At 35.8% G+C, this 23,590-nt stretch overlaps 1 protein-coding gene across 2 annotated transcripts in view; it reads right to left on the bottom strand.

The window, feature by feature from the left end:
• Positions 1-23,590, bottom strand: part of PIGK (phosphatidylinositol glycan anchor biosynthesis class K) — a 113,195-nt gene that overhangs the window by 60,913 nt on the left and 28,692 nt on the right. For both annotated transcript variants that reach the window (XM_003921396.3, XM_074381028.1), the window contains exons 4-8: positions 12,412-12,547; positions 9,885-9,996; positions 6,971-7,067; positions 6,448-6,565; positions 6,140-6,250 (exon numbers count right to left, since the gene is read on the bottom strand). In XM_003921396.3, coding sequence (XP_003921445.1) covers positions 6,140-6,250; positions 6,448-6,565; positions 6,971-7,067; positions 9,885-9,996; positions 12,412-12,547 — 574 coding nt within the window. The remainder of the gene's footprint in view (positions 1-6,139; positions 6,251-6,447; positions 6,566-6,970; positions 7,068-9,884; positions 9,997-12,411; positions 12,548-23,590) is intronic.

The following is a 23,590-nucleotide window of genomic DNA, read 5'->3' on the forward strand; positions in this document are numbered from 1 at the left end:
GTGTATATTCGATGAAAATAAACCCAACCCACCTCTACTAATACTCCCGTGCTCCAAAGAAAACAATCTGAAAAACGAAAACTTCACTATAAAACAGACATCACCATAATTTTTGTGTTAATCTTATCACTGATATTCCAGGTCAGTGAATTACCAAGGACAAACATACATTCATTCACTCAGCAAAACATGAAAAGTGTTTATTACATAGAATTCAGACTGTTACTTTCCATAGAGGATGCAAAGACTGATAAGACATGATCCTGTCCTCAAGGATTTAAGTCTAGTTAGAGATGAATAAACATAACAAGGTAGAAAAAAATGATATCTAAGTCCCACTTCAGAAAAGGATAAACTTCTTACAGTTTGAGGATGGAAAAAAAAAAAAAAAGAGTGAAATTAAAGCTATTTTTTGAAGGAAAATGAGAACTTACTGGTGGGAAATAAGAGCATTCCTAATAAAAGAGCAGTTGCAGAGATGTGTAAAGCAAATGATTCAGTTTGGCTGAAGCTCAAGAAATATGAAGAAAAATAATACAGGCCTTCCAGGAAGGGTCCAGGCATACAGCACCTACCCACCTGTGGAGATAAGACTGTCTGCACTGGCAATCATCAATGTGAAGGCAGAAAGGTGGAGAAGAGTAGAGCAGATACAACTTGTAAAGCACAGTGTTCCAATAACTGTGCTAAGCAATTTGTAGATATTCTCATTTAAGCCTACCAATAACGCTGAGGTATACAAAAGTTGTATCTCCACTTCAGACTAAAGTTCAAAGAGATTAAGTAATTTACCTAATACCACACTGCCAGCAATCCTTGTCATCCCTATTCAGGAAAGCAGTACAAGAAAACACAAAGAAGAACTCAGGATATAAATTAAATGGAAAAAAAAATAAAATGCCAAACAGGAATAACAGATAGAAGATTGGAGAAAAAAAATGACAGATAAAATAAAATAAGCAGAGTTGATATTGAAGTCCCAAGAATATTGAAGACTTCTTGGGTATTCCTGCATGAGCAACTTGATAGGCTTTCTTAGGTACCAGCAGAAGAAAACATATAGTATAGTCAAATGGGCCTGGGAAACACTGAATAAAATTATCTTATTCTTTGCTGCCAAAATAAACATACTTCCCCTAATTATGAAGTCACTCCTTTAAGAACTTTTATCATATCAGTCTGATTTCCTTAGCTCAAGTAACACAATGACCCACAGGTCTCATAGTACTCAGTTTACATTTTCAATAATCTTCAATTACAGAATGTCCACACTCTAGCCAGGCCATTATCAAGATAAGAATCATCCATTATTCCAACTTCTGTATGTTCCGCACTGTTATACTTCCCTAGAGTTTGCTATACTTCTCTTCCTTCAAACCATCCTTCCTTCAAGCTATTATCAAAGATAACGATCATCTATTATTCCAACTTCTTCTGCGTGTCTGTGGGTATTCTATTTCCACAGAGTATGCTATACATCTTCTCTTCCTTAAAACCTGTACTTACCTTCTCCAAGAAAAAATTATCACTAATCTCACTATATTTAAAGGAGCCATACAAATATGCATTTGTTGTCATGTCCTTTCACTCATTTAGCAGATATTCAATGAACATCTACAAATAAACCAGGTACTATAATTAAGCTCTGTGGAGTGTAAGATGAATATAGTCCTACACCTCCTACTAAAGAATAAGGTCCCTACAGCTCTTATTCAAGAAACTCAAAGCCTGGAGGAACATCATAAATATAAACAATTACAGTGCAATACTGAAAGTATAATAAAGGTATAGGTTATATGTTCACATAGGAAAAAAAATTACCTGGAGGGTCCAGACATTTCACATAACAAATAATGCTTTAGAAATATGCTCTTTAATTGTTACCAATGACACTAGAAACTTTTAAGGGGCTAATCACCAGGTCTTTGAATTTTGCTACTCCTAAAGTAATTAACATAGACAGTACTGTGAATACAGCTGATACTCAACAAATTTTACTATATACATATACTCTAATAGAAAACAGATATTATTACACAATTGAGCTAGAGATAGGTTAAGTCACTGCCCTAGAAAACTGCCAAAAATGAATCATTCCTATTAAGATTACAATAGTCGTCATTAAATTTTTAAAATAAAGGTGTTAGGGTAAGATGAGATAAGTGAGGAATGTTTATTAAAAACTAAATAGCAGTTATGAGCAATACAAAAATTAGTTTCCTCAATCTTTCCTCTATAATTTCAATAGAAGTATTCTTTAAATACCCATTAGACATTCAGTGTGCAAGGTACATATATTTAAACTTTTGAGACAGCACATCGTGCCTTACATAAAATATTCAATGTATAATCCAAAAATAACAATAAATTTTTAAATTAAAGTAATTGGAACTAGGTGACACTAATTTTTTTTTACAGTTAATGTTGCATTATCACAAGTTTTAACATTCAAATTCATATGAAGATTTAATAAGCATTAAAATATATAATCTTCAAAAGGAAGTTAGAAAGTAGCTGATATGGTTTGGCTGTGTCTCCACCCAGTTCTCATCTTGAATTGCAGCTCCCATAATTCCCACATGTTATGGGAGGGACTTAGTAGGAGGTACCTTAAGCATGGGAGTAAATCTTTCCCATGCTGTTCTCATGACAGTGAATAAGTCTCACAAGATCTGATGGTTGTATAACAAACAATTCCCCTGTACATGCTCTCTTGCCTGCCGGCATGTAAGATGTGCCCTAGTTAGTGCCTCCTATGCCTCCCACAATGGTTGTAAGGACTCCCCAGCCACGTGGAACTATGAGTCCATTAAACCTCTTTTTTGTTGTTGTTTTGTTTCTCTTTTTGTTTTTTTTTTTTTGAGACAGAGTTTCACTTTATTGCCCAGGCTGGAGTGCAGTGGTGCAATCTCAGCTCACCGCAACCTCTGCCAGAGAGAGAGAGAGAGAGAGAGAGAGAGAGAAAGAGAGAGACAGAGAGACAGAGAGAGAGAGAGAGAGGGAGAGAGGGAGGGAGGGAGGGAGGGAGAGAGAGACCTAGAAATGCAGTACTGACTTTGGTACTGGGTAGCAGGCAGAGGCTGGAACAGTATGGTGGGCTCTGAAGAAAAGATGAAGATGTGAAAAAGTTTGGAGCTTCCTAGAGACTTGTTGAATGGTTTTAACCAAAAAGTCCAGGCTGAGGTGGTCTCAGATGGAGATGAGGAACTACTGGGAATTGGAGCAAAGGCGATTCTTGCTACGCTTTAGCAGAGACTGGCAGGATTTTGCACCTGCCCTAGAGATCCGTGAACTTTGAAACTGAGAAAGATAATATAGGATATCTGGTGGAAGAAATTTCTGAGCAACAAAGCATTGAAGAGGAGACTTGGGTGCTGTTAAAAGCATTCAAGTTTATGTATTCACAAAGATATGGTTTGCAATTGGACCTTATATTTAAAAGGGAACCAGAGCATTAAAGTTCAGAAAATTTGCATCCTGACAATGCAATAAAAAATGAAAACCCATTTTCTGAGGAAAAATTCAAGCCTGCTATAAAAATTTGCATAAGTAATGAGAAGACAAAGACAAGGAGCCAAACGTTAATCACCAAGAAAATGGGGAAAATGTCTTCAGGGTATGTCAGAGACCTTTACAGCAGCCCCTCCCATCATAGGCCCTGAAGCCTAGAAGAAAAAAATGAGTTTGTGGGCTGGGCCCAGGACTCCCTGCACTGTGCAGTCTAGGGACTTGGTGTCCTGTGTCCCAGCCACTCCAGCTGTGGCTAAAATGGGCCAAGGTACATCTTGGCCCATAGCTTCAGGGGATGCAAAACCAAGCCTTGGGAGCTTAAATGTGGTGTTAAGCCTGCAGGCACACAGAAATCAAGAATTGAGGTTTGGGAACCCCCACCTAGCTTTCAGAGGATGTATGGAAATGCCTCGATGTCTACACAAATGTTTGCTGCAGGGGCAGGGCCCTCATGGAGAGCCTCTGCTAGGGCAATGCAAAAGGAAAATGTGGGGTTGGAGGCCCCACACAGAGTCCCCACTAGGGCACTGCCTAGTGGAGCTATAAGAACAGGGCCACTGTCCTCCAGGCCCTAGAATGGTAGCTCCACTGACAGCTTGCACTGTGTACCTGGAAAAGCCACACATTCTCCATGCTAGCCCGTGAAAGCAGCCAGGAGGCAGGCTGTACCCTGCAAAGACACGGGGCAGAGCTGCCCAAGGCCATTGGCACACCTCTTGCATCAGTGTGACCTAGATATGAGACATGGAGTCAAAGGAGATCATTTTCAAACTTTAAGGTTTAATGACTGCCCTATTAGATTTCTGACTTGCATGGGGCCTGTAGCACCTTCCTTTTGGCCAATTTCTCCCAAATGGAACAGGTGTATTTACCCAATGCTTGTACCCCCATTGTATCTAGGAAGTAATTAACTTGCTTTTGATTTTGCAAGCTCATAGGCAGAATGGACTTGTCTTGTCTCAGAAGAGACTTTGGACTGTGGACTTTTGAGTTCATGCTGAAATGAGTTAAGACTTTAGGGGACTGTTGGGATGGCATGATTGGTTTTGAAATGTGAGAATATGAGATTTGGGAGGGGCCAGAGAAAGAATGATATAATTTGGCTGTGTCCTCACTCAAGTATAATCTTGAATTGTAGGTCCCGTAATTCCCACGTCATGGGAGGGACCAAGTGGGATGTAATTTAATCATGGGGGTAGTTACCCTCATGCTATTCTCATGATAGTGAGTGAGTTCTCACAAGATCTGATGGTTTTATAAAGGTCAGTTCCCCTGCATATGTTCTCTTGCCTGCCTCCATGTAAGATGTGCCTTTGCTCCTCCTTCACCTTCTGCCATGATTGTGAGGTCTCCCCAGCCATGTGGAACTGTGAATCCATTAACCCCCTTTTTCTTTATAAATCACCCAGTCTCAGGTATTTCTTCACAGCAGTATGAAGACGGACTAATAGAGTAGTTTTATCCAAGTTCACAACCTATAGCAGTAGGCTTCAGAATCTTACAGTAAAACCCCTTTAATAAATGACAACTTACCTAAAATATTTATATATGATTTAAAAAGATCAATACAAAGCTTTAGACTGAAGTGCTAGAGGGCAGAGCCCTGTCTACTCAGTCTCCCCTTCACTCTAAGTCCCATGAAGGCAGGAATGGCATCTGCCTCTTTCATTACGAACAGCCAGTGCTTGGCACTTAGCAAACACTCAAGAAATGTTGGTGAAAGAATAAACAGACTATAAATTAATGAAAATAATGAAAGTCATTGACACATAATAAACTATCCAGTCTAGAATTGTTGTTTCAAGCATTTTGTTATGCCTACTTTCAACAGCAACCTCAAAGTTCATTTAATTAAAAAGAATCAGCACAAAAAAACTCAGGAAAAAATCTAAACTAAATTCAACAAGTCACGTGAAAAGACTTTACTATAAATTGTAGGGCCCACAAAAATATGTAAGAAAAAGGTCTCTCTTTTCCAGGAGTTTCCCATTCAGTGAGAAAGACTTACATTCAATTAGTAAGGTAAATAAAAGACAGACTGTGGTAAATGTTACAAATGAGAATAAAGGTCTATGGAGGCTCCGACAAAAAAAAAACAAAAAAAAAAAAAACAGGAAATTCCCACATGGAAGAATTCAGGGAGACTTTCTGAAGGAGATACAATCTGAGGTGGTCCCTGAAAAACACATAAAATTTCAAAAGGTGAACCTAAAAAAATTACATTTCTGGTAAGGAAAAGAAAATGAGTAAATGAAGGAAAACAGTAACATACTTCAGGCCTCTTGTAGAGAAAGAGAGAGAGAGAGAGAGAGACTAATATAAAGGTAGAAGGTAGATAGCAAATAGTATTAAAAGCTATAATTCAGGCTGGGCGCAGTGGCTCACACCTGTAATCCTAACACTTTGGGAGGCAGAGGTGGGTGGATCACCTGAGGTCAGGAGTTCAAGACCAGCTTGGCCATCATGGTGAAACCCCATCTTTAAAAAAAAAAAAAAAAAAAAAAAAAAAAAAAAAGCTATAATTCAACACATAAAACAGTACCTTCTAGTAGTACAGGGAATAATACACTTCTTTTCACATTAAGGTTAGCATACCTATGTGCTATAATCAAATCAAGTGAATACTTACAAGGTCATTCATGTTAGTTTGGCTAGCTGGGTTAATCTCTTCCAAAAATTCCAAGACATAAAATGTGTATCTATCCATAAGATGGACTCCAATTGCAGGATCAGGTTGATGCTATGAAAAGGGGAAAAAAGTATTTGTCTAACAGTATCATTATAACAAAATGTTTTAAATGTAACCAAAATTTCCTTCTAATGTGTTAGTCTAAGAAAGAACAGATAGATTCATAAAGCATTTAAAGCATTTAATCGGTTTCAGAAATAGCTGCACATTCCAAAGACACAGTTTACAAGTAGGGAAAATGCACATACCGAGAGTGAATCTTCTCCCACTTGGCTACTAGCTAGAGCCATTATATTAGGAGAATAAAATCGCTCATACATGGATGCTCCTTGGCAAGTATCAATAATAAACAGTAGCTCATTGTAGCTGAAAGAAAAGTGGTAACATCTTTGACAAGAATCATGCTGTAAATCATACACTGACTAATATTTCTACAACACTTTCATAAGACGTTTAAGTCATGTCTTAGTCACTTCATTAGCTAAAAGTTTTCAGCAGAATTCCCAACAGAAATTTGACCTTAGAAAAGTTAAAGGTATACATTTGTTCAAGAGATGGGAATCTTAAAAGGTTAACTACTTCATGTTATAGAATAACTGAGTTTTTCTTTGAAAAACAACCCAGTTCAGTGAAAATAACAAATGTAAATTTAAAAGGGTCAAAGACATCGTCAAAATAAGTAAATCTTATAAAATAAAAACTAGAAACCTACTAACCATGTGAAAATTAGGTATGAATATAGCTTATGAAAAGAAGCCATTTGCTAATTACCGTCTTTTCTGCCACATTTGTTCAAAAGCATCTGCAAGTTCTATGTTGGTAATTTCTTCAGAATCTTGAAATTTTAAGAAACCATTTCCACCATGTCCTTGTATAAAGAGTTAAAAAAGATCAATAAATCTATATTTTAATGCAAACTGCATACATCTAGATATATACATTTACTTCATTCATTGCAACATTTTAACATCACTTGTTATTTTATACTCTAAAATATATACTAGGAAAACAAATTTTCTACTATGCCAATTAAAAAGAGAATGATAGACTATATAAAAAATAGCAGATATAATATCTTTTAGAGTGTTTCTAACATTCAATTCCAGAAACGTATATTTATGCTCTTCCACTGGCTCCATCTTTATCAGAAATGAACTTCCATTCATAAAAATGTTGCAAATACCAGGCAAATAGTTTTGATGAGAAAGAAGCTGAAGACACTAGCTAGTCCCATGGTATACTAGTACTATTTACAATGTATACTTAGAATGGTATTACTACTAAAAAGTGCAGTTCTCACTAAAAACTGACATTTTTACTACAAAAAGTGGACCAGAAGATTGTGCTATTTGTATGCAATCTAGAGGCAGGCTGTCTGGATTCAAATGGTAGCTATGCCATGTTAGTTTGGGAAAATAATTTAATCTTTCTAGGCCTGTTTCTTCAGCCATAAAGTGAGAAATGTATCCACAACACTATCATTATCTTACTTATATAGCTCCCTTGCGGAGATTTTTAAAAGGTACCTTCCATTAGGCATGAAAGTAGGGAAAAAAAAAAAATAGTTCTCCCAGCCTCCCCCAAGATACATACAGCCCTGCGAGCTTACGAGTAGTTAGTTGACTATGCCTTTGTGGAAGAAAAAAGTACTCCTCCCTCCCATTAGAATATAACCCTGTGGTAGGGCAGATTGCTTAGTAAATGTAAGCACATACTAGATTTCAGTTCCCACTTAATCTCCTGACCAGATGCTTGGGTGCACTACAACCCACACTACCACATATGGCAACCCAGAATATCAGCACCTAAGTCAATGGGCTGATGCGAGAATGAAATGAGTTAATACACACAATGATTGAGAATATTGTCTGATGTATACTATGCATCCATAAATATTATCATATAATCATAATTATCAACGCTTTTATTCTTTTACAGACACTGACAACCTTCTTCCCTAAAAAATCAGGTAGCAAATATTTTAGGCTTGAGAGCCATATGGTTTCTGTTACAACTACTGAATTCTGCTGTTGTAGTATGGAAGCAGTCATAAAAACTAAACCAAATGGATGCAACTGTGTTCCAACAAAACTTCCACAACAGGCAGCCAGTTCACAGGCCATAGTTTATCAAATCCTATCTTAACTACTGGAATTTGTTCCAAGCCTGCAGTTATCCTGAAAGAGTACCAACAGAATCGGGAAGCAAACAAAATAATAATAATAATAATAAATCCTTTAGTTTAGTACATCAAATAAAACTAAGCTACAAAATTGCATTTCACCTTGTTTGCCACAAAAGCTTGAAAACTCCTTGTAATTTTCAGACAAAGTAAAATAAATTTCTTTCTAACTTCATTAAATCTATTGAGTTAATTTATAAAGTTTATAAATTGAGTCTTGAAAGTTATAAATGCAACATGATAGAGAAAAGCCACTAAGGAGGCATCATTAACTATCTTACCATGTGATACCTAAGAATCATTCTGCACCTGTTTTATCATCAGTTGAATGGAATGCCCTCCAAACAATTAATAGAAGATATTTTGATTAACATTCATATTTACTGAATACTATTATAAGACAGGCAACTGGTGATTTTAAAAGGCAAGAAATATATAATCAATGACATCCTGGAATTCAAAATACAGTGAAGGCAACAGATACCCAAACAATAAAGTAATAATAAATTAAATGCTATGAAAGAAACTAAAAATTAACACGGGAGTGCACAGAGGAAAGTCCAGACCAGCCAAGGAGAAGAGAAATATCGTTGGATAGGAAAAATATAATCTGTGTTATTCATACCTATTCTGAAGGAGAAAGCAGAAACTATTAATAATAACACAGGACAACAGGTGTAAACTACAACTGTTCCAGGTAATTGGAAACATCAGTCATCTTAGACTTAGGAAGGACGTCATGGAAGGAAGTGACTCCTGAGTTAAAACTAAAAAGATTTGGAATAATCAAGCAGGCAAAGTGGATTGAAAAGGTGTCATAAGCAAATGCAAGAGCCTAAACAAATGTTTGAAGGACAGAAGAGTCAAGCTTGGAAGAGAATTTTGAAAAGTATTAAGAACTAAGACTGAAATTAAATAATATAGCTAAATCATTATATTATTATGTGTTATATATATAAGTATATTGTATCACGGTACACATTATCTCTAATATTCCTCAAAGTATAATCAAAAGACTACTGTATCTCATATCTGAGTATATCCACAATGCAATTTCATGAATCCCAGCCCAGACAAAAACTGAATAATAATTCTAAAATAAGGCCTAAGTATCTATAGTCATATGTACAGCAAAATTTGAGGTGGAAAACCATTATAAAGTTTTAAGCAGAAGAGGGAAAGATTTGCAATTCTTATTAGACACTTTCACAGGATGATTAACAGGAGAACAGAACTGAAGGATGCTATATAGCAGGATACCAAGCAAAAGGTGCTAAAGTTTACCAAGTCAATAGCAAAAAAATACAGAGATAGGGAACAACACAAAATGTTATACTGTTTTCAAATATTATTTCAAATAGTTCTAAATCATGGAAAATATAACTACATGAGAAACCATTTTAACCAAAAATCATTTCATGTGTTTAAATTTCTTTCCATGTGGATTTCTTTTCCAAGAGTTTTAATATATTCTAATATAAAATCTCTAAATTATGAGATTACCTGTCATATAAATTAGAATATTGCTTCTATCATCAGAAAGAAGACGTTTTGACCGAGGAGTACTAGGTGGGATCCTCCCAGTTAATACCCTTAAAAAATTCTCCACAGTTACCTGGAGGGGAAAAAAAGAAAAATCAGATGAAATAAAACCTGGGAAATCTTGACAAATTATTTTTTACTTTCAAAAATGTTCCTTCTTCTTTTTCCATATATTACTCAGCATCAACTGAAAATAAAACGCTCAAAACTTATATAACTCAATTAAAATATATTCTTTTAAACATATACCTCCAAGTAACTTTGTTACTATATTTAAAAGTACTAAAAATTAACAAAGGCAGAGCATGATGGCTCATGCCTATACACTCAGTACTTTGTGAGGCCAAGGCAAGAGGATTGCTTGTGGGCAGGAGTTCAAGATCAGCCTAGGCAAAATAGCAAGACGCCACTTCTACACAAACACAAAAAATGTTTAAAGTAGCCAGGCATGGTAGCACACTCCTGTAGTGCTAACTACGCAGGAGGCTGAGGCAGAAGGATCATTTGAGCCCAGAAGTTCACCACTGCACTCCAGCCTAGGCAAGAAAGCAAGAGTATGTCTCTTAAGAAAAAAAAAAAGCAAAGTAAAACTACCTTGAAGAAAAATAAGTTCTAAATTTAAAAACTTAAATGCTATGTGAAGTACTGCCTTTAAAAACTACTAAAAAGGTGCAAAATTATTAATCTGGCCAGGCATGATGGCTCATGCATGTAATTCCAACTACTCAGGAGGCTGAGGCAGGAGGATCACTTGAGGCCAAGTGTTCAAAAACAGCCTAAACAACATAGTAAGACCCCCCCTCTCTGGAAAAATAAAATAAATTAGCCAGGCATGGTGGTGCACAGCTGTAGTCCCTGCTATTCAGGAGGCTGAGGCAGGAGGATCACTTGAGCCCAGGAGTTCAAGGCTGCAGTGAGCTATGATAGGGCCACTATACGCCTGCCTGGGTGACAGAGCAAAACTCCAGCTCTAAAAAATAAAAATTATTAATCTCTCTGCACAGGCAATTCTGTGGGAAGATACAAAATATAAGAATTTTTAAATAAATTCAGCTACATTATTGCAGCTAATCTGTACAACTACTTAGTCAACTATAGATTAACTGTGAAATAAAATAGATCCATGTTCACTACTTGGATCACAGGCTCAACCATACCCCAAACATCAGCATCACACAATATACCTTTGTAACAAACCTGCACATGTATCCCCTGCATTTAAAATAAAGGTTGGAAAAAAAAAGTTCCATGTTTATTTTCCCAAAATTACATATAATTAATTTTTGAATGCACTTTGTTTCTTAGATTTTGTTAGTGGTATCTTCAACCCGTAAAAACTTCATAACACTTTAAAATAGATTTCCCAATCTAGAATTTCTATCCCTCTAGGATTCTTTGAAGGCATATTTAAAGTTGTAGAGAGTAAAACACTGATTTAAAGCCAACAGCTGAGTCATATATTATGCATATCTACATTTAAAAAGTAGAAAATCTATCCAGTTTTCTTGTTCAACTATTCCCTAGAACATGAGTGTATGAATTACATGTATACACATTTGTGTGTGTATAAACTGATTTACATTTTTCCTGCAAGACAGCAAAATGCTAATCGTTTTAATAGACTTCTTGTTGGCCAAGAAGGAAGGAAAATTTGGGGGCTATATATTAAGATGACTAAATAAACAAGTAAAAAGTGAAACTCATATTTAATTCAATGAGCCAACATTTGTGAGCCCCTAACACAGGCTACAGGTACTTGCCAGCTATACAATATCTAATATATAGGCCCTTCTAGCTTACAGTCTCTAGGAGGAGATAGATAGGCTTTTTAAATTGCTTCAAAGCAGTCTGGGAACACACAGGAAATTGTCTTACTTTTGGTAGGCTTGGTAAAAGGGGAAGGATTATCTAAAAAGACTTTATAAAAGAGGACTTCAAATATTAAGCATATTCACAATCTATTAAATTAAAAATAAAGTTTCAAAGGGACAAAATACAGTGTAATACCAGTTTTTTACATTTACACTTTTATTTTTAATCACATATTCATAAAAAACACTGGAAGCATACTGAAAGTGGTTATTTCTAAGCAGTGAAAATATGGGTGAGTTGTTAGTCACTATAGTTTTTCCACAATTAATACAATTACTAAAACTAATAAACTTAAAATTTTAGGTCAAATATGAAAAATGTTTCCTATGAAATACATTTATTGTTAAAAAAAAATTGACACACTAAACCTCGCTATAATACTCTAACATTGAAGCCAATATAGTTTTTCTGTCCTAGATACAAATGTAAAATGTTCATGTTTTAATATTTTTCCTATGTATCATTGCCTTAATATGAACTCCAGAGACAGTTACATCAAGGCTTAAGTGACAATTAAGTTTAAAGAAAAATAATAAGACAATTTTATTCTGCCATTGTTTTAGAGCTTAAAAGTAACAATGCCATTTCAAAAATGTGGCTAGATTAAACAATTTACCTCATAACTTCTATAATCCACTTCCACATCATCTCCATACACATTTAGTTCCATATTCTTGTGACTAAACACTGTAGCTGGTTTGGGATTTCTAGGATTACAGGCCATATCATCTGCAAGCATTAGGACAATGTGACTAGAAAAAAAAAAAAAAAAAACTCCAGTAAATATATAATTTAGATAAAAGGAAAAAGTTAAACACAAATTTATTTATATCATGCAGCAATTGTGTTCATTTTACTCCTCCTTAAAAAAAATTAATTTTCAACTACATATTTGAAGGTGCTTTAATTATTTTCTTCATATCCTTATGTAGTATATATATTTTCAAGTAGAGAAATTAGAGCAATCTGGCATAAACTTATCAACAGAATTTCAAGATACTAGTGTTTTTCTGAACAATGTATACTTTATGCCATATAGTAAAGGAAAGCTAAAGGAACTGTCTTCCTCAGGCATTGAAAATATTTTTTAGTAAAATTTCACATTCTTAAGACACAGAGTCCACATTAAACTATGATGTCCCAAGGATTTAACTTTCAGAATCCCAAATGCTTGAGTATAAAAACATGGAACTGATCAGCAAGTACAATCAGTGTAGCACAAGAGCACACCTCCAATCCAAGCACTCCTCACAAATCTATTTCATATCCCTAACACCAACAACAGTCATCTTCTGGCTAGATGCTGGAATAGCACCCTACCTGGCCTCCTGCTTCTACTCTCACCTTCTTTCAGTTCATTGCTAAAATCCCCCAGAGTGATCTTCCTTAAATAAGCCAAATAATAAAATGTTCCCGCTTAAAAGTTTCCAAGGACTCCCCATTAGATCTTTTTGCTGTTGTTCACCTGCCATTCCACGCATCCCCATTATATTTAGAGTGAAACTGAAACTCCTTATATCATCTAAAAGACTCATTTAATCTGGTCTCTCTCTCTCCAACTTTAGCCTCTACCACCCACATTCTCTATGCTCCCTCCACACTGGCCTTTCTGCTCCTAGAACATGCCAAGCCTTTCCCACTTAAGTGGCTGCTGACCAAATTTAGACTTCACTCCTCCCAGATCTTCATATAATTTCAGCCTCAGCTATGGTAATCTATCTTGCTATGCGTTTTACTTTCTACAGAACATCTATGAATCTGAAATCCCCATCATTTCCTATCACCACCACCCCCATTAGAATGTAAGTGCTCTGAGGGCAGGGACTATAACTGTCCAGTTCACCACTGTATCACTCACACTACATAACAGAGCCTGGCATATAGTAGGTACACAGTAAATAATTTTAAGTGAATGAAATATTTTAATTTTGCATATAATTTCTCTAGGAGAAAATAAAATCTCTCTTTGATACTTTTCATCTTCACCCTACCATTAAAACTGGTGAATAATAATCAGAAAATTCTCCATTCTACCATATCTTAAGTTTTCCAAGCATAAGGGAAAAATTAATGTGGCATACATAATTAGTTTGGCAGGAGACAGCAAGAAGAAAATGTTCTGCTACATATGTTTCAACTACATTAAAGTTCAAAACTGAAACATTATGATTTTTCTTGAAAATTGGCTAGATTTCTACTTTGAAAGTGTTCCAACCCTGCCACGTTCAAAGATCAGATCTTCAGCTGTTACTGATTCATCTTCACAGAATAGTGAAAGTCATTCCTCTTAAAACAGAAAATATATTTTCTCTTTTTTAAAACTTAAGATAATTAATTTACATTAAGTAAATATCAATCATATATTCCTTTGTTAAACAAGATTGAATTGACCTCCAAATGTCAATATAAACATGAGTATTTGTTTAAGCCATGTTTTCTGTTTAGAGTTAATTTCACTCTGTGAAACTAAATTATTCAACAGCTATAAAATGTCAGTATCAATCATAAAGAAGTACTAATTTCAACTTAAAATCATAAATTTAATCAACATTTCTCCTAGAGATAATTTTGAACCTCAATACAAGTGCTATGACTATTAATATAATCAATGTATTATAAAACACTGTATTTGTAATAATATGGAAAAAGAGAAGTTGGGAAACAGGATGAATTTCAAACATTCCAAAATCCAACCACAAATTCTAATTCACTGTTTCTAAAACTTAAGGAATGTACAGAACTCTTTTCTAGAGAAAAAAATAATTCTCACTAGGCCCAAGTGTTAAATTATTTATATTACAGTACTTAAATACACAACTGCAAACAAACTACTTAGGCTTATATATCTTAGGAAACTATAGAACAAGAGAAAATTATAAATTAAATTCTAACAAAACTAGCAAATACTAATAATACTAATAAATACTAATAATACTCTAAAAACATTAATCCCATTTGAGAGATGACATTATTTTCCAAAAACTAAATGCCTGCTGCTTTGTTTAACAGATGACCTTCAGATCTGGTTCTACATTTAATTTTTTTCTATATTTTGACATCCATAATTGGTAAAGCAAACTAAAACGGCCTGAGAAAGACTCCATACTTCTATATTTGAGTCTTTGTGGACAAATTGTCACCTAACTTAACAGGTAGACAAGACTGAAAACCTAACTTAGGAGTATGCACCTGTAACAACAGCTGAGTCTTGGCCAATCCCAGCAGCCATACTTCAACCACTCATACACTGCCAAGTGCTCAAACTGTGTGCAAATAAGTAAAATGCCAACTTGTAACCAATCCAGTTGTTTCTGTACCTCACTTCAAATTTCTGTCCCTCACTTCCCTTTTTTTGTCTATAAATCTTCTTTCACCATGTGGCTGCACTGGAGTCTCTCTGAATCTGCTGTGATTCTAGGGGATGCCTAATTCATGAATCGTTCTTTGCTCCATTAAACTCCTTTAAATTTAATTTGGCTGAAGTTTTTCTTTTAACAGATGTTGTCAGAAGTGGGATGCAAAGTAAGCTTTAATGACTCTCAGGAGTACTGAAATAATAAGCAAGGTACCTGCAGGACCCACTTGTGTCCAATGATGTCTCAAAGTTCTCTCTCAAAGAGAGAACTTTCCCATGATTCACAGCCATGAATTTCAGAGTTCCACTGATTTGTTTTGGGCTCTACAAGTTTCTTTGAGCAAATTTCTGATCCAAACTGGGTCTGGAAGTCATGACACAAACTGGGTCCAGGATCAGATTTGATCCAGTAATTAACTGGCTTGAATCCAGTTAGAGGCTTCTTACATCTGATTGGGTCAGAAAGAAATTGGTAGTAAATGGTAATATTGCAGAGGCTATAACTGGCTTTCAAAAATTTGTCAGGGATGGGCCCAGCATGGTGGCTCATGCCTGTAATCCCAGAACTCTGAGAAGCCGAGATGTGTGGATTATGAGATCAAGAGATCAAGACCATCCTAGCCAACTCGGTGAAACCCCGTCTTCACTGAAAATACAAAAAAATTAGCTGGGCATGGTGGTGCACATGGGAGGCTGAGGCAGGAGAATCGCTTGAACCGGGGTAGGGGGCAGGGTGGAGGTTGCAGTGAGCCAAGATCACGCCACTGCACTCCAGCCTGGGCAACAGAGGAAAACTCCATCTCAAAAAAGGAAAAAAAAAATTGGCAGGGATTTTTGTATTCTACTCCTTTGTTTTATTTTTCTTTTGTGCTTAAGTAGGAAAACAAATCATTGACTAAGTTAATTGAGGAAATCTGAGAGCAAAGCCAATATTTTTGGTAAAAATGGGATCCTTAATTTCTGAAGAACTGAGTTCCTTCTGGTTTATACAAGCCTCAGTATTAGGCCCCAGAAACAGTGAAGTCTTACTGAAATGGCGAGATCTTACTAAAGATATCTTACAGTAGAACATTCCAAATGAACAACACACTGAACTGTATTTAAAACAATGAGGCTCCCAAATTAGTTGCATCTAGGGATGCCTACTGATATGCAGAAGCCTCTAAAAATATTTCAATATTTTTATTTAAAGCACACATACTTTGTTCTGGCCAGAAAGGAAAATATTAGAATTCGGGTCTCCCATGCAGCTGGTTGGGCAGCAACTTGTAAAATTGAGATAATTTTGCCTGTGCTTCCATTATTTTCCTTTGTGATGCAGTTTGGCCCCCGGAACTATGGTGTGGTAAGCAGGGTCACTAGGGTTGCTCAGGGAAGGGGAACCCAGAAACCTGACAGGCCAGCAAAAGGGCAAGAATTTTCTTACCAGACTTATGGCCTCTCTCTCTGTGCAACCTGGTTACATTAATGGTAAAAATCACTTTATCTGCTCTGTAAAGTTTCAATTAATGCAAAAAAGGATTCTGAGGCTACTTTTAAGTTGTAGGGAATTTGGTGTGCTTATCTGTCTTTCTGTATGGTTCTGTCATAAAGAGTACCTTAGGATAGAACACAGGCTTAGGACCCTATAAGCTCGCTATTCAAGACAGCCTAGCAAGCTCGTCAATAACAAACTTTGTTGCAGTTCTCTGAAACAAACAAAAAAACTGGCTGAGGTCTCCATCTGGTTTTGTCCTTGGGAGCTTAATCTTGTAACCACATGGTGGTACTTTCTCTTAGTCTCTGCCTTACAGTGAAAAGAAATTTTGGGGTTCATGCCATAGCTAGCTCCAAAAATTATCTCAAGCAGTAAAAAGCCTTTGCAAACTCAAAATTGACTGCTCTAGACTTCTGAAAAGAGCAATGGAAGCTGTCCAATACTGTAGCTCAGTAGCTAAGACCTTGCCTTTTTACAGTGGTGGCCGTAGTTCAATTCCTGCCTTAGGGAATGAGTCCTCTCAGGTTTGATAACTGTCAGAACTTTACCATTAGTTGATTCTCCTCCCCTCCAAGAATTTTTTCTTCTCTGAGCCAGAACTATTTGCTGTTTGTCCTGGCTAAAGTCAGGTAATAAGAAATTTAAAAGGACTTTTATAAAGAATGCTATAGTTAAAAGTCAGCTTAATTTAAAGTGGATATTCAAACTCTAACAGCCTGGGACTCCTTGGGAAAAGCAGAGGAGGCACCACAGACCCTGTTTTGGGAAAAACCTCTGTTTTCCTCAAGAAATCTCAGGAATTAAAAGCAGACAGATCCTTCTCAAAATCTAAGGCTCTGTTATGTTTTGTATTGCATTATCTGACATTTTTTACTTTTGGGAGTATCTGAAATTACTTCACATTCTGAGAGAGCTTTGGTGTGTAATAACTAGGTAGGAAATACTTTCAGCGACAGCTAATGGCGGTTATGGGGAGATATTCAGTTCTCCACATTTGGATCAGAGAAGTATGCTCTTGGCCACCCAGAAGTTATAAAAATGTCCCCACTCTGCTCTGAAAGATTAGACACCCATGGGAAATGGGATGATTACCTCTTTTTGGGATCCAGGATCTGATATAAAAATGGGAATGGGACCCTTAATTTCTGGAGATCTGTTTTTGCCCTCCAGCTGTGTCTGCTTATTATATTAGGCTGTAGAAACTGCATGTTCCTGGCCCTTTTCCTCCAAGGACTCCACCCTAAAGCCAATAATCTAAATAAAAACCTTAAAAACTTGCAAATAAAAACTTACAACTACCGGATCCTCTATCTGTATAGTTATAAATATGTTGTATGTGCTATGTTTCTATAAAAGGGCTCAATTAATTGGCTTAAAAAATAAGAGCTTAAATCAAATATTTGAAAGAAAAAACTGTAATGTTTTCTAGTTCACGTAACTTTAGTCATCTTTGGGAAATAAAAAGTATTAAAGATTATTGGTAAGATAAAGACATTTGTTCTAAATCAGGCAGGTCAGATGTTAAATGCTAAATGCTATAAGGTCATAAACTGCTTTGACTTTTGAAAACTGTTCAAATTACCTACCGTGGAAACCTTAGACTCTAGATAAGGCCCTCCAGCTATGCAAAGAAAGTTATAAAGAAAAGAGATTTTATATAAGAAAGGATCCTGTAAGGTAAATTCTTGTCCTAAAGTAACATAACTGGATGGTTAAAAAAAAGGATGCTTAGGACAAATCAGAAATTTCAAGCATGTTGCAGGAGGTAGTCTGAGGAATTCATGAAAGGATTTGTGAAAGGAAAATTTATGCACCAAAGATAAACATTACCTCTGGTGCATAAATTATATAATTTATATATTATATATAACTTACCATATATATAATATATAAGCTACCATTATAATATATAATTGAGCCTACTGAAAAACCAGTTTTACATGCAAGGTGTGTATGGAACGTAACATTTGTTTTTGGTTAAAAAAATTATAAGAAAGCATGAAAACATAAATTTTTTCCTGGTATAGAGGGTTAAAGGATTGTTTTAAATTAGATAAGACAAAGCTGAAGGTTGAGCAAGTCATGGAAAGTTTATAAAAATTAATTGTGGCTGGGCGTGGTGGCCCACGCCTGTAATCCCAGCACTTTGGGAGGCTGAGGCGGGTGGATCACGAGGTCAAGAGATCAAGACCATCCCGGCCAACATGGTGAAACCCAGTCTCTACTAAAAATACAAAAATTATCTGGGCATTTGGCACACGCCTGTAGTCCCAGCTACTCAGGAGGCTGAGGTGGAAAAATCGCTTGAACCCGGGACGTGGAGGGTACAGTGAGCCAAGATTGCACCACTGTGCTCCAGCCTGATGACAGAACAAGACTCTATTTCAAAAAAAAAAAAAAAAAATTAATTGTACAGGATATTCTGTATGTAAACATATTGGCTAAAGTTAAAGGGATATTATTCAGTTTTTACGTAAATAGAACTTTAAAATAAAAACACAACAGGTTTTTCTTAGAGCACTGATCTGCTCTTTAACAAAAATTCTAGAGGCTTATGCAAGGTTTATAAGAATCTCACCTTTAGCTAAAGTGATTAAGATTAACAAATTTGTCTACAGAGTTTTGTTAATAATTGGGGTTGACATTAATAGTAGACTTATGAAATGGTGAAATTTGGCTCTCTCTTGAACAAGATTTTCATGTAATATTAAAGGATAATGAAAGACTTTTGTTTGCCTTTGAAATAAACTAGGGGAAAAAAGAAAGGAAAGGTAAGAGACAGACTGTTTAGAAAGCTAAGTCTTCCCTCTATTAATGAGTAAAAGGTTTTTGCCTTTTTAAAAATTCTTTAAGTCATCATTTTGGCTAAATGAATGACTTATGGTGACCTGGAATTGTATTTCATGATATCAAGTGTTTTAAACCTTTAACATTAATAGTCTTCCCAAAATCAAATTTCAGCTTCAAAATTATCTTTTCTAACCTCTAACTTTGGAATGCTACAGAGGGCCCCTGAAGAATCCAAAAGACAGGTAAACAGAATTATTTGACATGTTATTTGGGAAGCATTGTAAAAATAAAAAATAATGCTTAACCTTCTTTAGGTTATATTTTAATGTATGTCATCAGTATGTTCCAAAATTGTATGGAATTTCTAAAATTCTAATATGTCTAAGTATATGCTATCAATTGTAATCACAGTTACATTATTACAGACCACAGAAATAAACAAATTTTCTTGTCAAATGTGTTTTTAACTATGAATTAAAGTCATTTTCAGTTACTTGCTTAATGCTGGTACATTTTCTAAAAACTTCACAAGCACACAAAATCCTAGAATATGGTGTCTTTTAGGAGGTTCATCAAAGTATGGAAAGAACCCTGAAAAGTACTCCTGAATACATGTTTCTGATAACATAAGTCAAATTACCTATGATAACCCATCAGTTAGTTATCAATGTTATGCACCTAAATTGGAAAAAACAACTGGTATTCAAGGCGACTTAAGTCCAATGTTAAGCTTGGACTCTTGGACTCTTGAAGAACCTTGTCCTTCCTGAGTCCTTAAACTTTTGTTATTAAAAGTTATGCATTCCAAAACATCACAGAAAAGAGAAAATAATTCAAATTAAATATATTGGTGTGGTAACTTATAAATTGCTAAAATAGTTTATAACTAATGTTTGGCTTAACAAACCTATATTCCTGGGAAAACAATCAAAGCTTCAGGTATATTTGGTTACCTGATGGGCCATTTAAACATTTTATAAAGGGATTTCATTCAATTGTCATTTTCAATGCATGTTTTCTGGTTGTATGTATAAAAGCTCTCCCATGCAAGTGGGCTGATGTTATAACATATATTATGCTACAGTGTATTTTCACCAGGTAAAGAAAGTTTTTTATAGTTCATTGAGGACAGTCAACCCCTTCACAATCTAGAATCCCAAGACTGGATCTTCTGAAAACATCAGAGAAAGACTATCCATGCCATCCACACTTCAAAAAAACTTTAGAACCTTGAACTTTGGGTTCATAATCTCACAACAGGGAAAGGTACCTCCACATTCTTGGAACTGTACACCCACTGGCACCCTTACGGTTAAGCTAACCAGTAAAGTTTCTCCCCAGAAGAAGATGACATCTTTCCCCAAGATGACAGCTTTTCCCAAGATCACAAATCAAGACTTCTCTACTATCATGACACTCTTATCTTTGAATGTTTTTTTCCCCTGTTTATGCCTCTATGAACAATAGAAATAAAAAGCGGGTCCCTTGTGTGCACTCACGGGTATACTTTTATTTGTGAAGGATCTTGCAGCCATCCTTATACGTGGATAACCTTATACCTTGACAGATAAAAAATGAAGGCCCAACATACATGAGAAACTTTAACGGTATATACATTGCCTCATAATCAGTCAGAAACATAATACTTGTTCACTCCTCTTAACCCACATCACAGGTTAAAGAGAACATTGCCAGGAGGCCTTCACACTTCTAGAAGGCCATCATTTGTCAGGTCCTTTTTCCACAGTTTGCAGTAAAAAAGGCAATGATTAGAAATGTATCCTTAATGATAGGCTCTATAGCAGATTCTGTTGTAATGTACATAGTTACACAACAGACTTTAAATTCTCTTTTGAAAGTTATGCTAAGTAACAAAATCGCCTAAATAGAAAAGTATCTCTGCAGCTACTGGCATTTGTGGCCTGTGGAGAAATACATCAAATGTGGTTTACAGAGATTCACTTGTAGGGGATTAATGAAGAGACTGCTTAGTTAAGTGAGTAGACTCTTTAGCTCATTCTTTAATCTATTTGATTTTAGGTGGCTTGGTTCATGGGGACCCTGAGTAGTAGCATACTCCAGAGTCATCATATTGTTCTCCTGATAGTTATAATAATCATCTCCCTGGTGTGCTGTATTCTGTCAAAGATTTTAAATGTTTGCATGCAGACATCTCTAAAATGTCAAATGGCCTCTCTTCCACTGGAATGACAAGAACTGAAAGAAATGTTTGACCATGAGGACACCATAACCTATGAATGACATGCTGAGACCAGAAACCCAATATGATGGTAACTGAGAGTGGCACTAAGGCCCCAAGTTTTGGTCACACTCTCACCTAAGTGAGAACCTGACTAAAAAGGGTTAAACAAAATTAAGCGGGTGGTCATTGTTTTGGGCTTAGCTCATGCGCTAGACCCCAACAGATCAAACTAAACCAAAATGGAGTTGCTTATGTTAAATGGGACAACAAAATTAAGACTTCAAGAAAATACACAGATATTAGAACAGACCAGGTTTTATTTTTCTCCTGTCAATAGGACGTTCCAACATAAGAAGTTACCCTCTACTCAGTCCTTGTTCCTGCCTTTGCAAAACTCACTGTTCTAATGTTTCCCAGTGGGTTTCAAGACCAAATAAGTAAATTTAAGATGGTGATAGTGACATTAATGACTAAAGTTTTGGTCAATCTCTCCAATTTGAGAAAATAACCAAAAGGGGGGAATTGGTAAAGTGAACTAAATGTGGTCTGAGAAGGACTCTATACTTCTGTAGTTGAGTCATTGTGGACAAACTGCAACCTAACTTAATAGGTACACAAGACTGAAAACCTAATTTAGGAGTATGCACCTGTAACAATAGGTGAGTCTTGACCAATGCCAGCAGCCATACTTCACTCATACACTGCTGAGTGCTCAAACTGTGTTCAAATAAGGTAAAAGCTGAGCTGTAACCAATCCAGTTGTTCCGGTACTCATTTCCAATTTCTGTACCTCACTTCCCTTATTTTGTCTATAAATCTTCTTCCACCACGTGGCTGCTCTGGAGTCTCTCTGAATCTACTGTGATTGTGAGGGCTGCCTGATTCATGAATCGTTCATTGTTCAATTAAACACCTTTAAATTTAATTCAGCTGAAGTTTTTCTTTAATACACTATAAACATAATTTGATTATGTCTGTTCATGAAAGTATGGTGTATGCTATCTAATTCGTAATTTACAGGTTCTATTTACTGTTCAGGACATCAGATCTTATATTTACATAAGCTTTTGCCAATAAACATTCTTTGAATGGCTTTTATCATAAGGTCTCACTTGATAACTCAAAGTGTCTTTTTCACTTGAATACCTGGTTAACATCACAGCAGTTATTTAAATCTGCACTGAATAAGTGTCAAGTCAGTCACTGCTGAAATAAAGATTCAAAAAAAAAAAAAAAAAACCATGCTGACGACATACTACTACATTCCTATAAATAACAATACCAAGTTGTTTTGTATCAAGATGAACACAAAATTCCCAAAATTTCTCCAATAGATACAAGAATATGTTACTCTTACAATTTGGCAAGCCTATTCTACCACGTGTGATGATTAACTCACACTTTATTCTTTTCAAGCCCCTGCAAAACCTACTTCACAAAACACAGCATATGTAATACGGCCTTCTCTCAGCAAAAAGAAAAAGTGGGCACTGAAATTGCATAGCAAGTCTAGTTACACAGTAGTTATTTACATAAATAGGTTCCACATTTTCAAAATCATGCATTCTTATTAGTTTAAAAAAATGGAAGGGCATATATATACATACATATCTACTTATTTATAAGTCACACATACTTACTACTTTAAGTATCTAATAAATATTAGTGACGTGTGAACCCCCCAAAACTGAGACAGATCTCAGTCAATTTAGGACATTTATTTTGCCAAAGTTAAGGACGTGGGCCCCTGACAAAGCCTCAGGAGGTCCTGCCAACATGTGCCCAAGGTGGTTAGAGCACAACTTGGTTTTTATACATTTTAGGGAGACATAAGACATCAATCAACATATGTAGGATGAACATTGGTTAGGAACAGAAAGGCAGGACAACTCGAGTGGGGAGGGGGCTTCCAGGGCATAGGAAGATAAGAGGCAAATGCTTGTACTCTTTTGAGTTTCTGATTAGCCTTT

Source organism: Saimiri boliviensis, chromosome 11 (assembly GCF_048565385.1).
Source record: "Saimiri boliviensis isolate mSaiBol1 chromosome 11, mSaiBol1.pri, whole genome shotgun sequence".
Lineage (NCBI taxonomy): Eukaryota > Metazoa > Chordata > Mammalia > Primates > Cebidae > Saimiri > Saimiri boliviensis.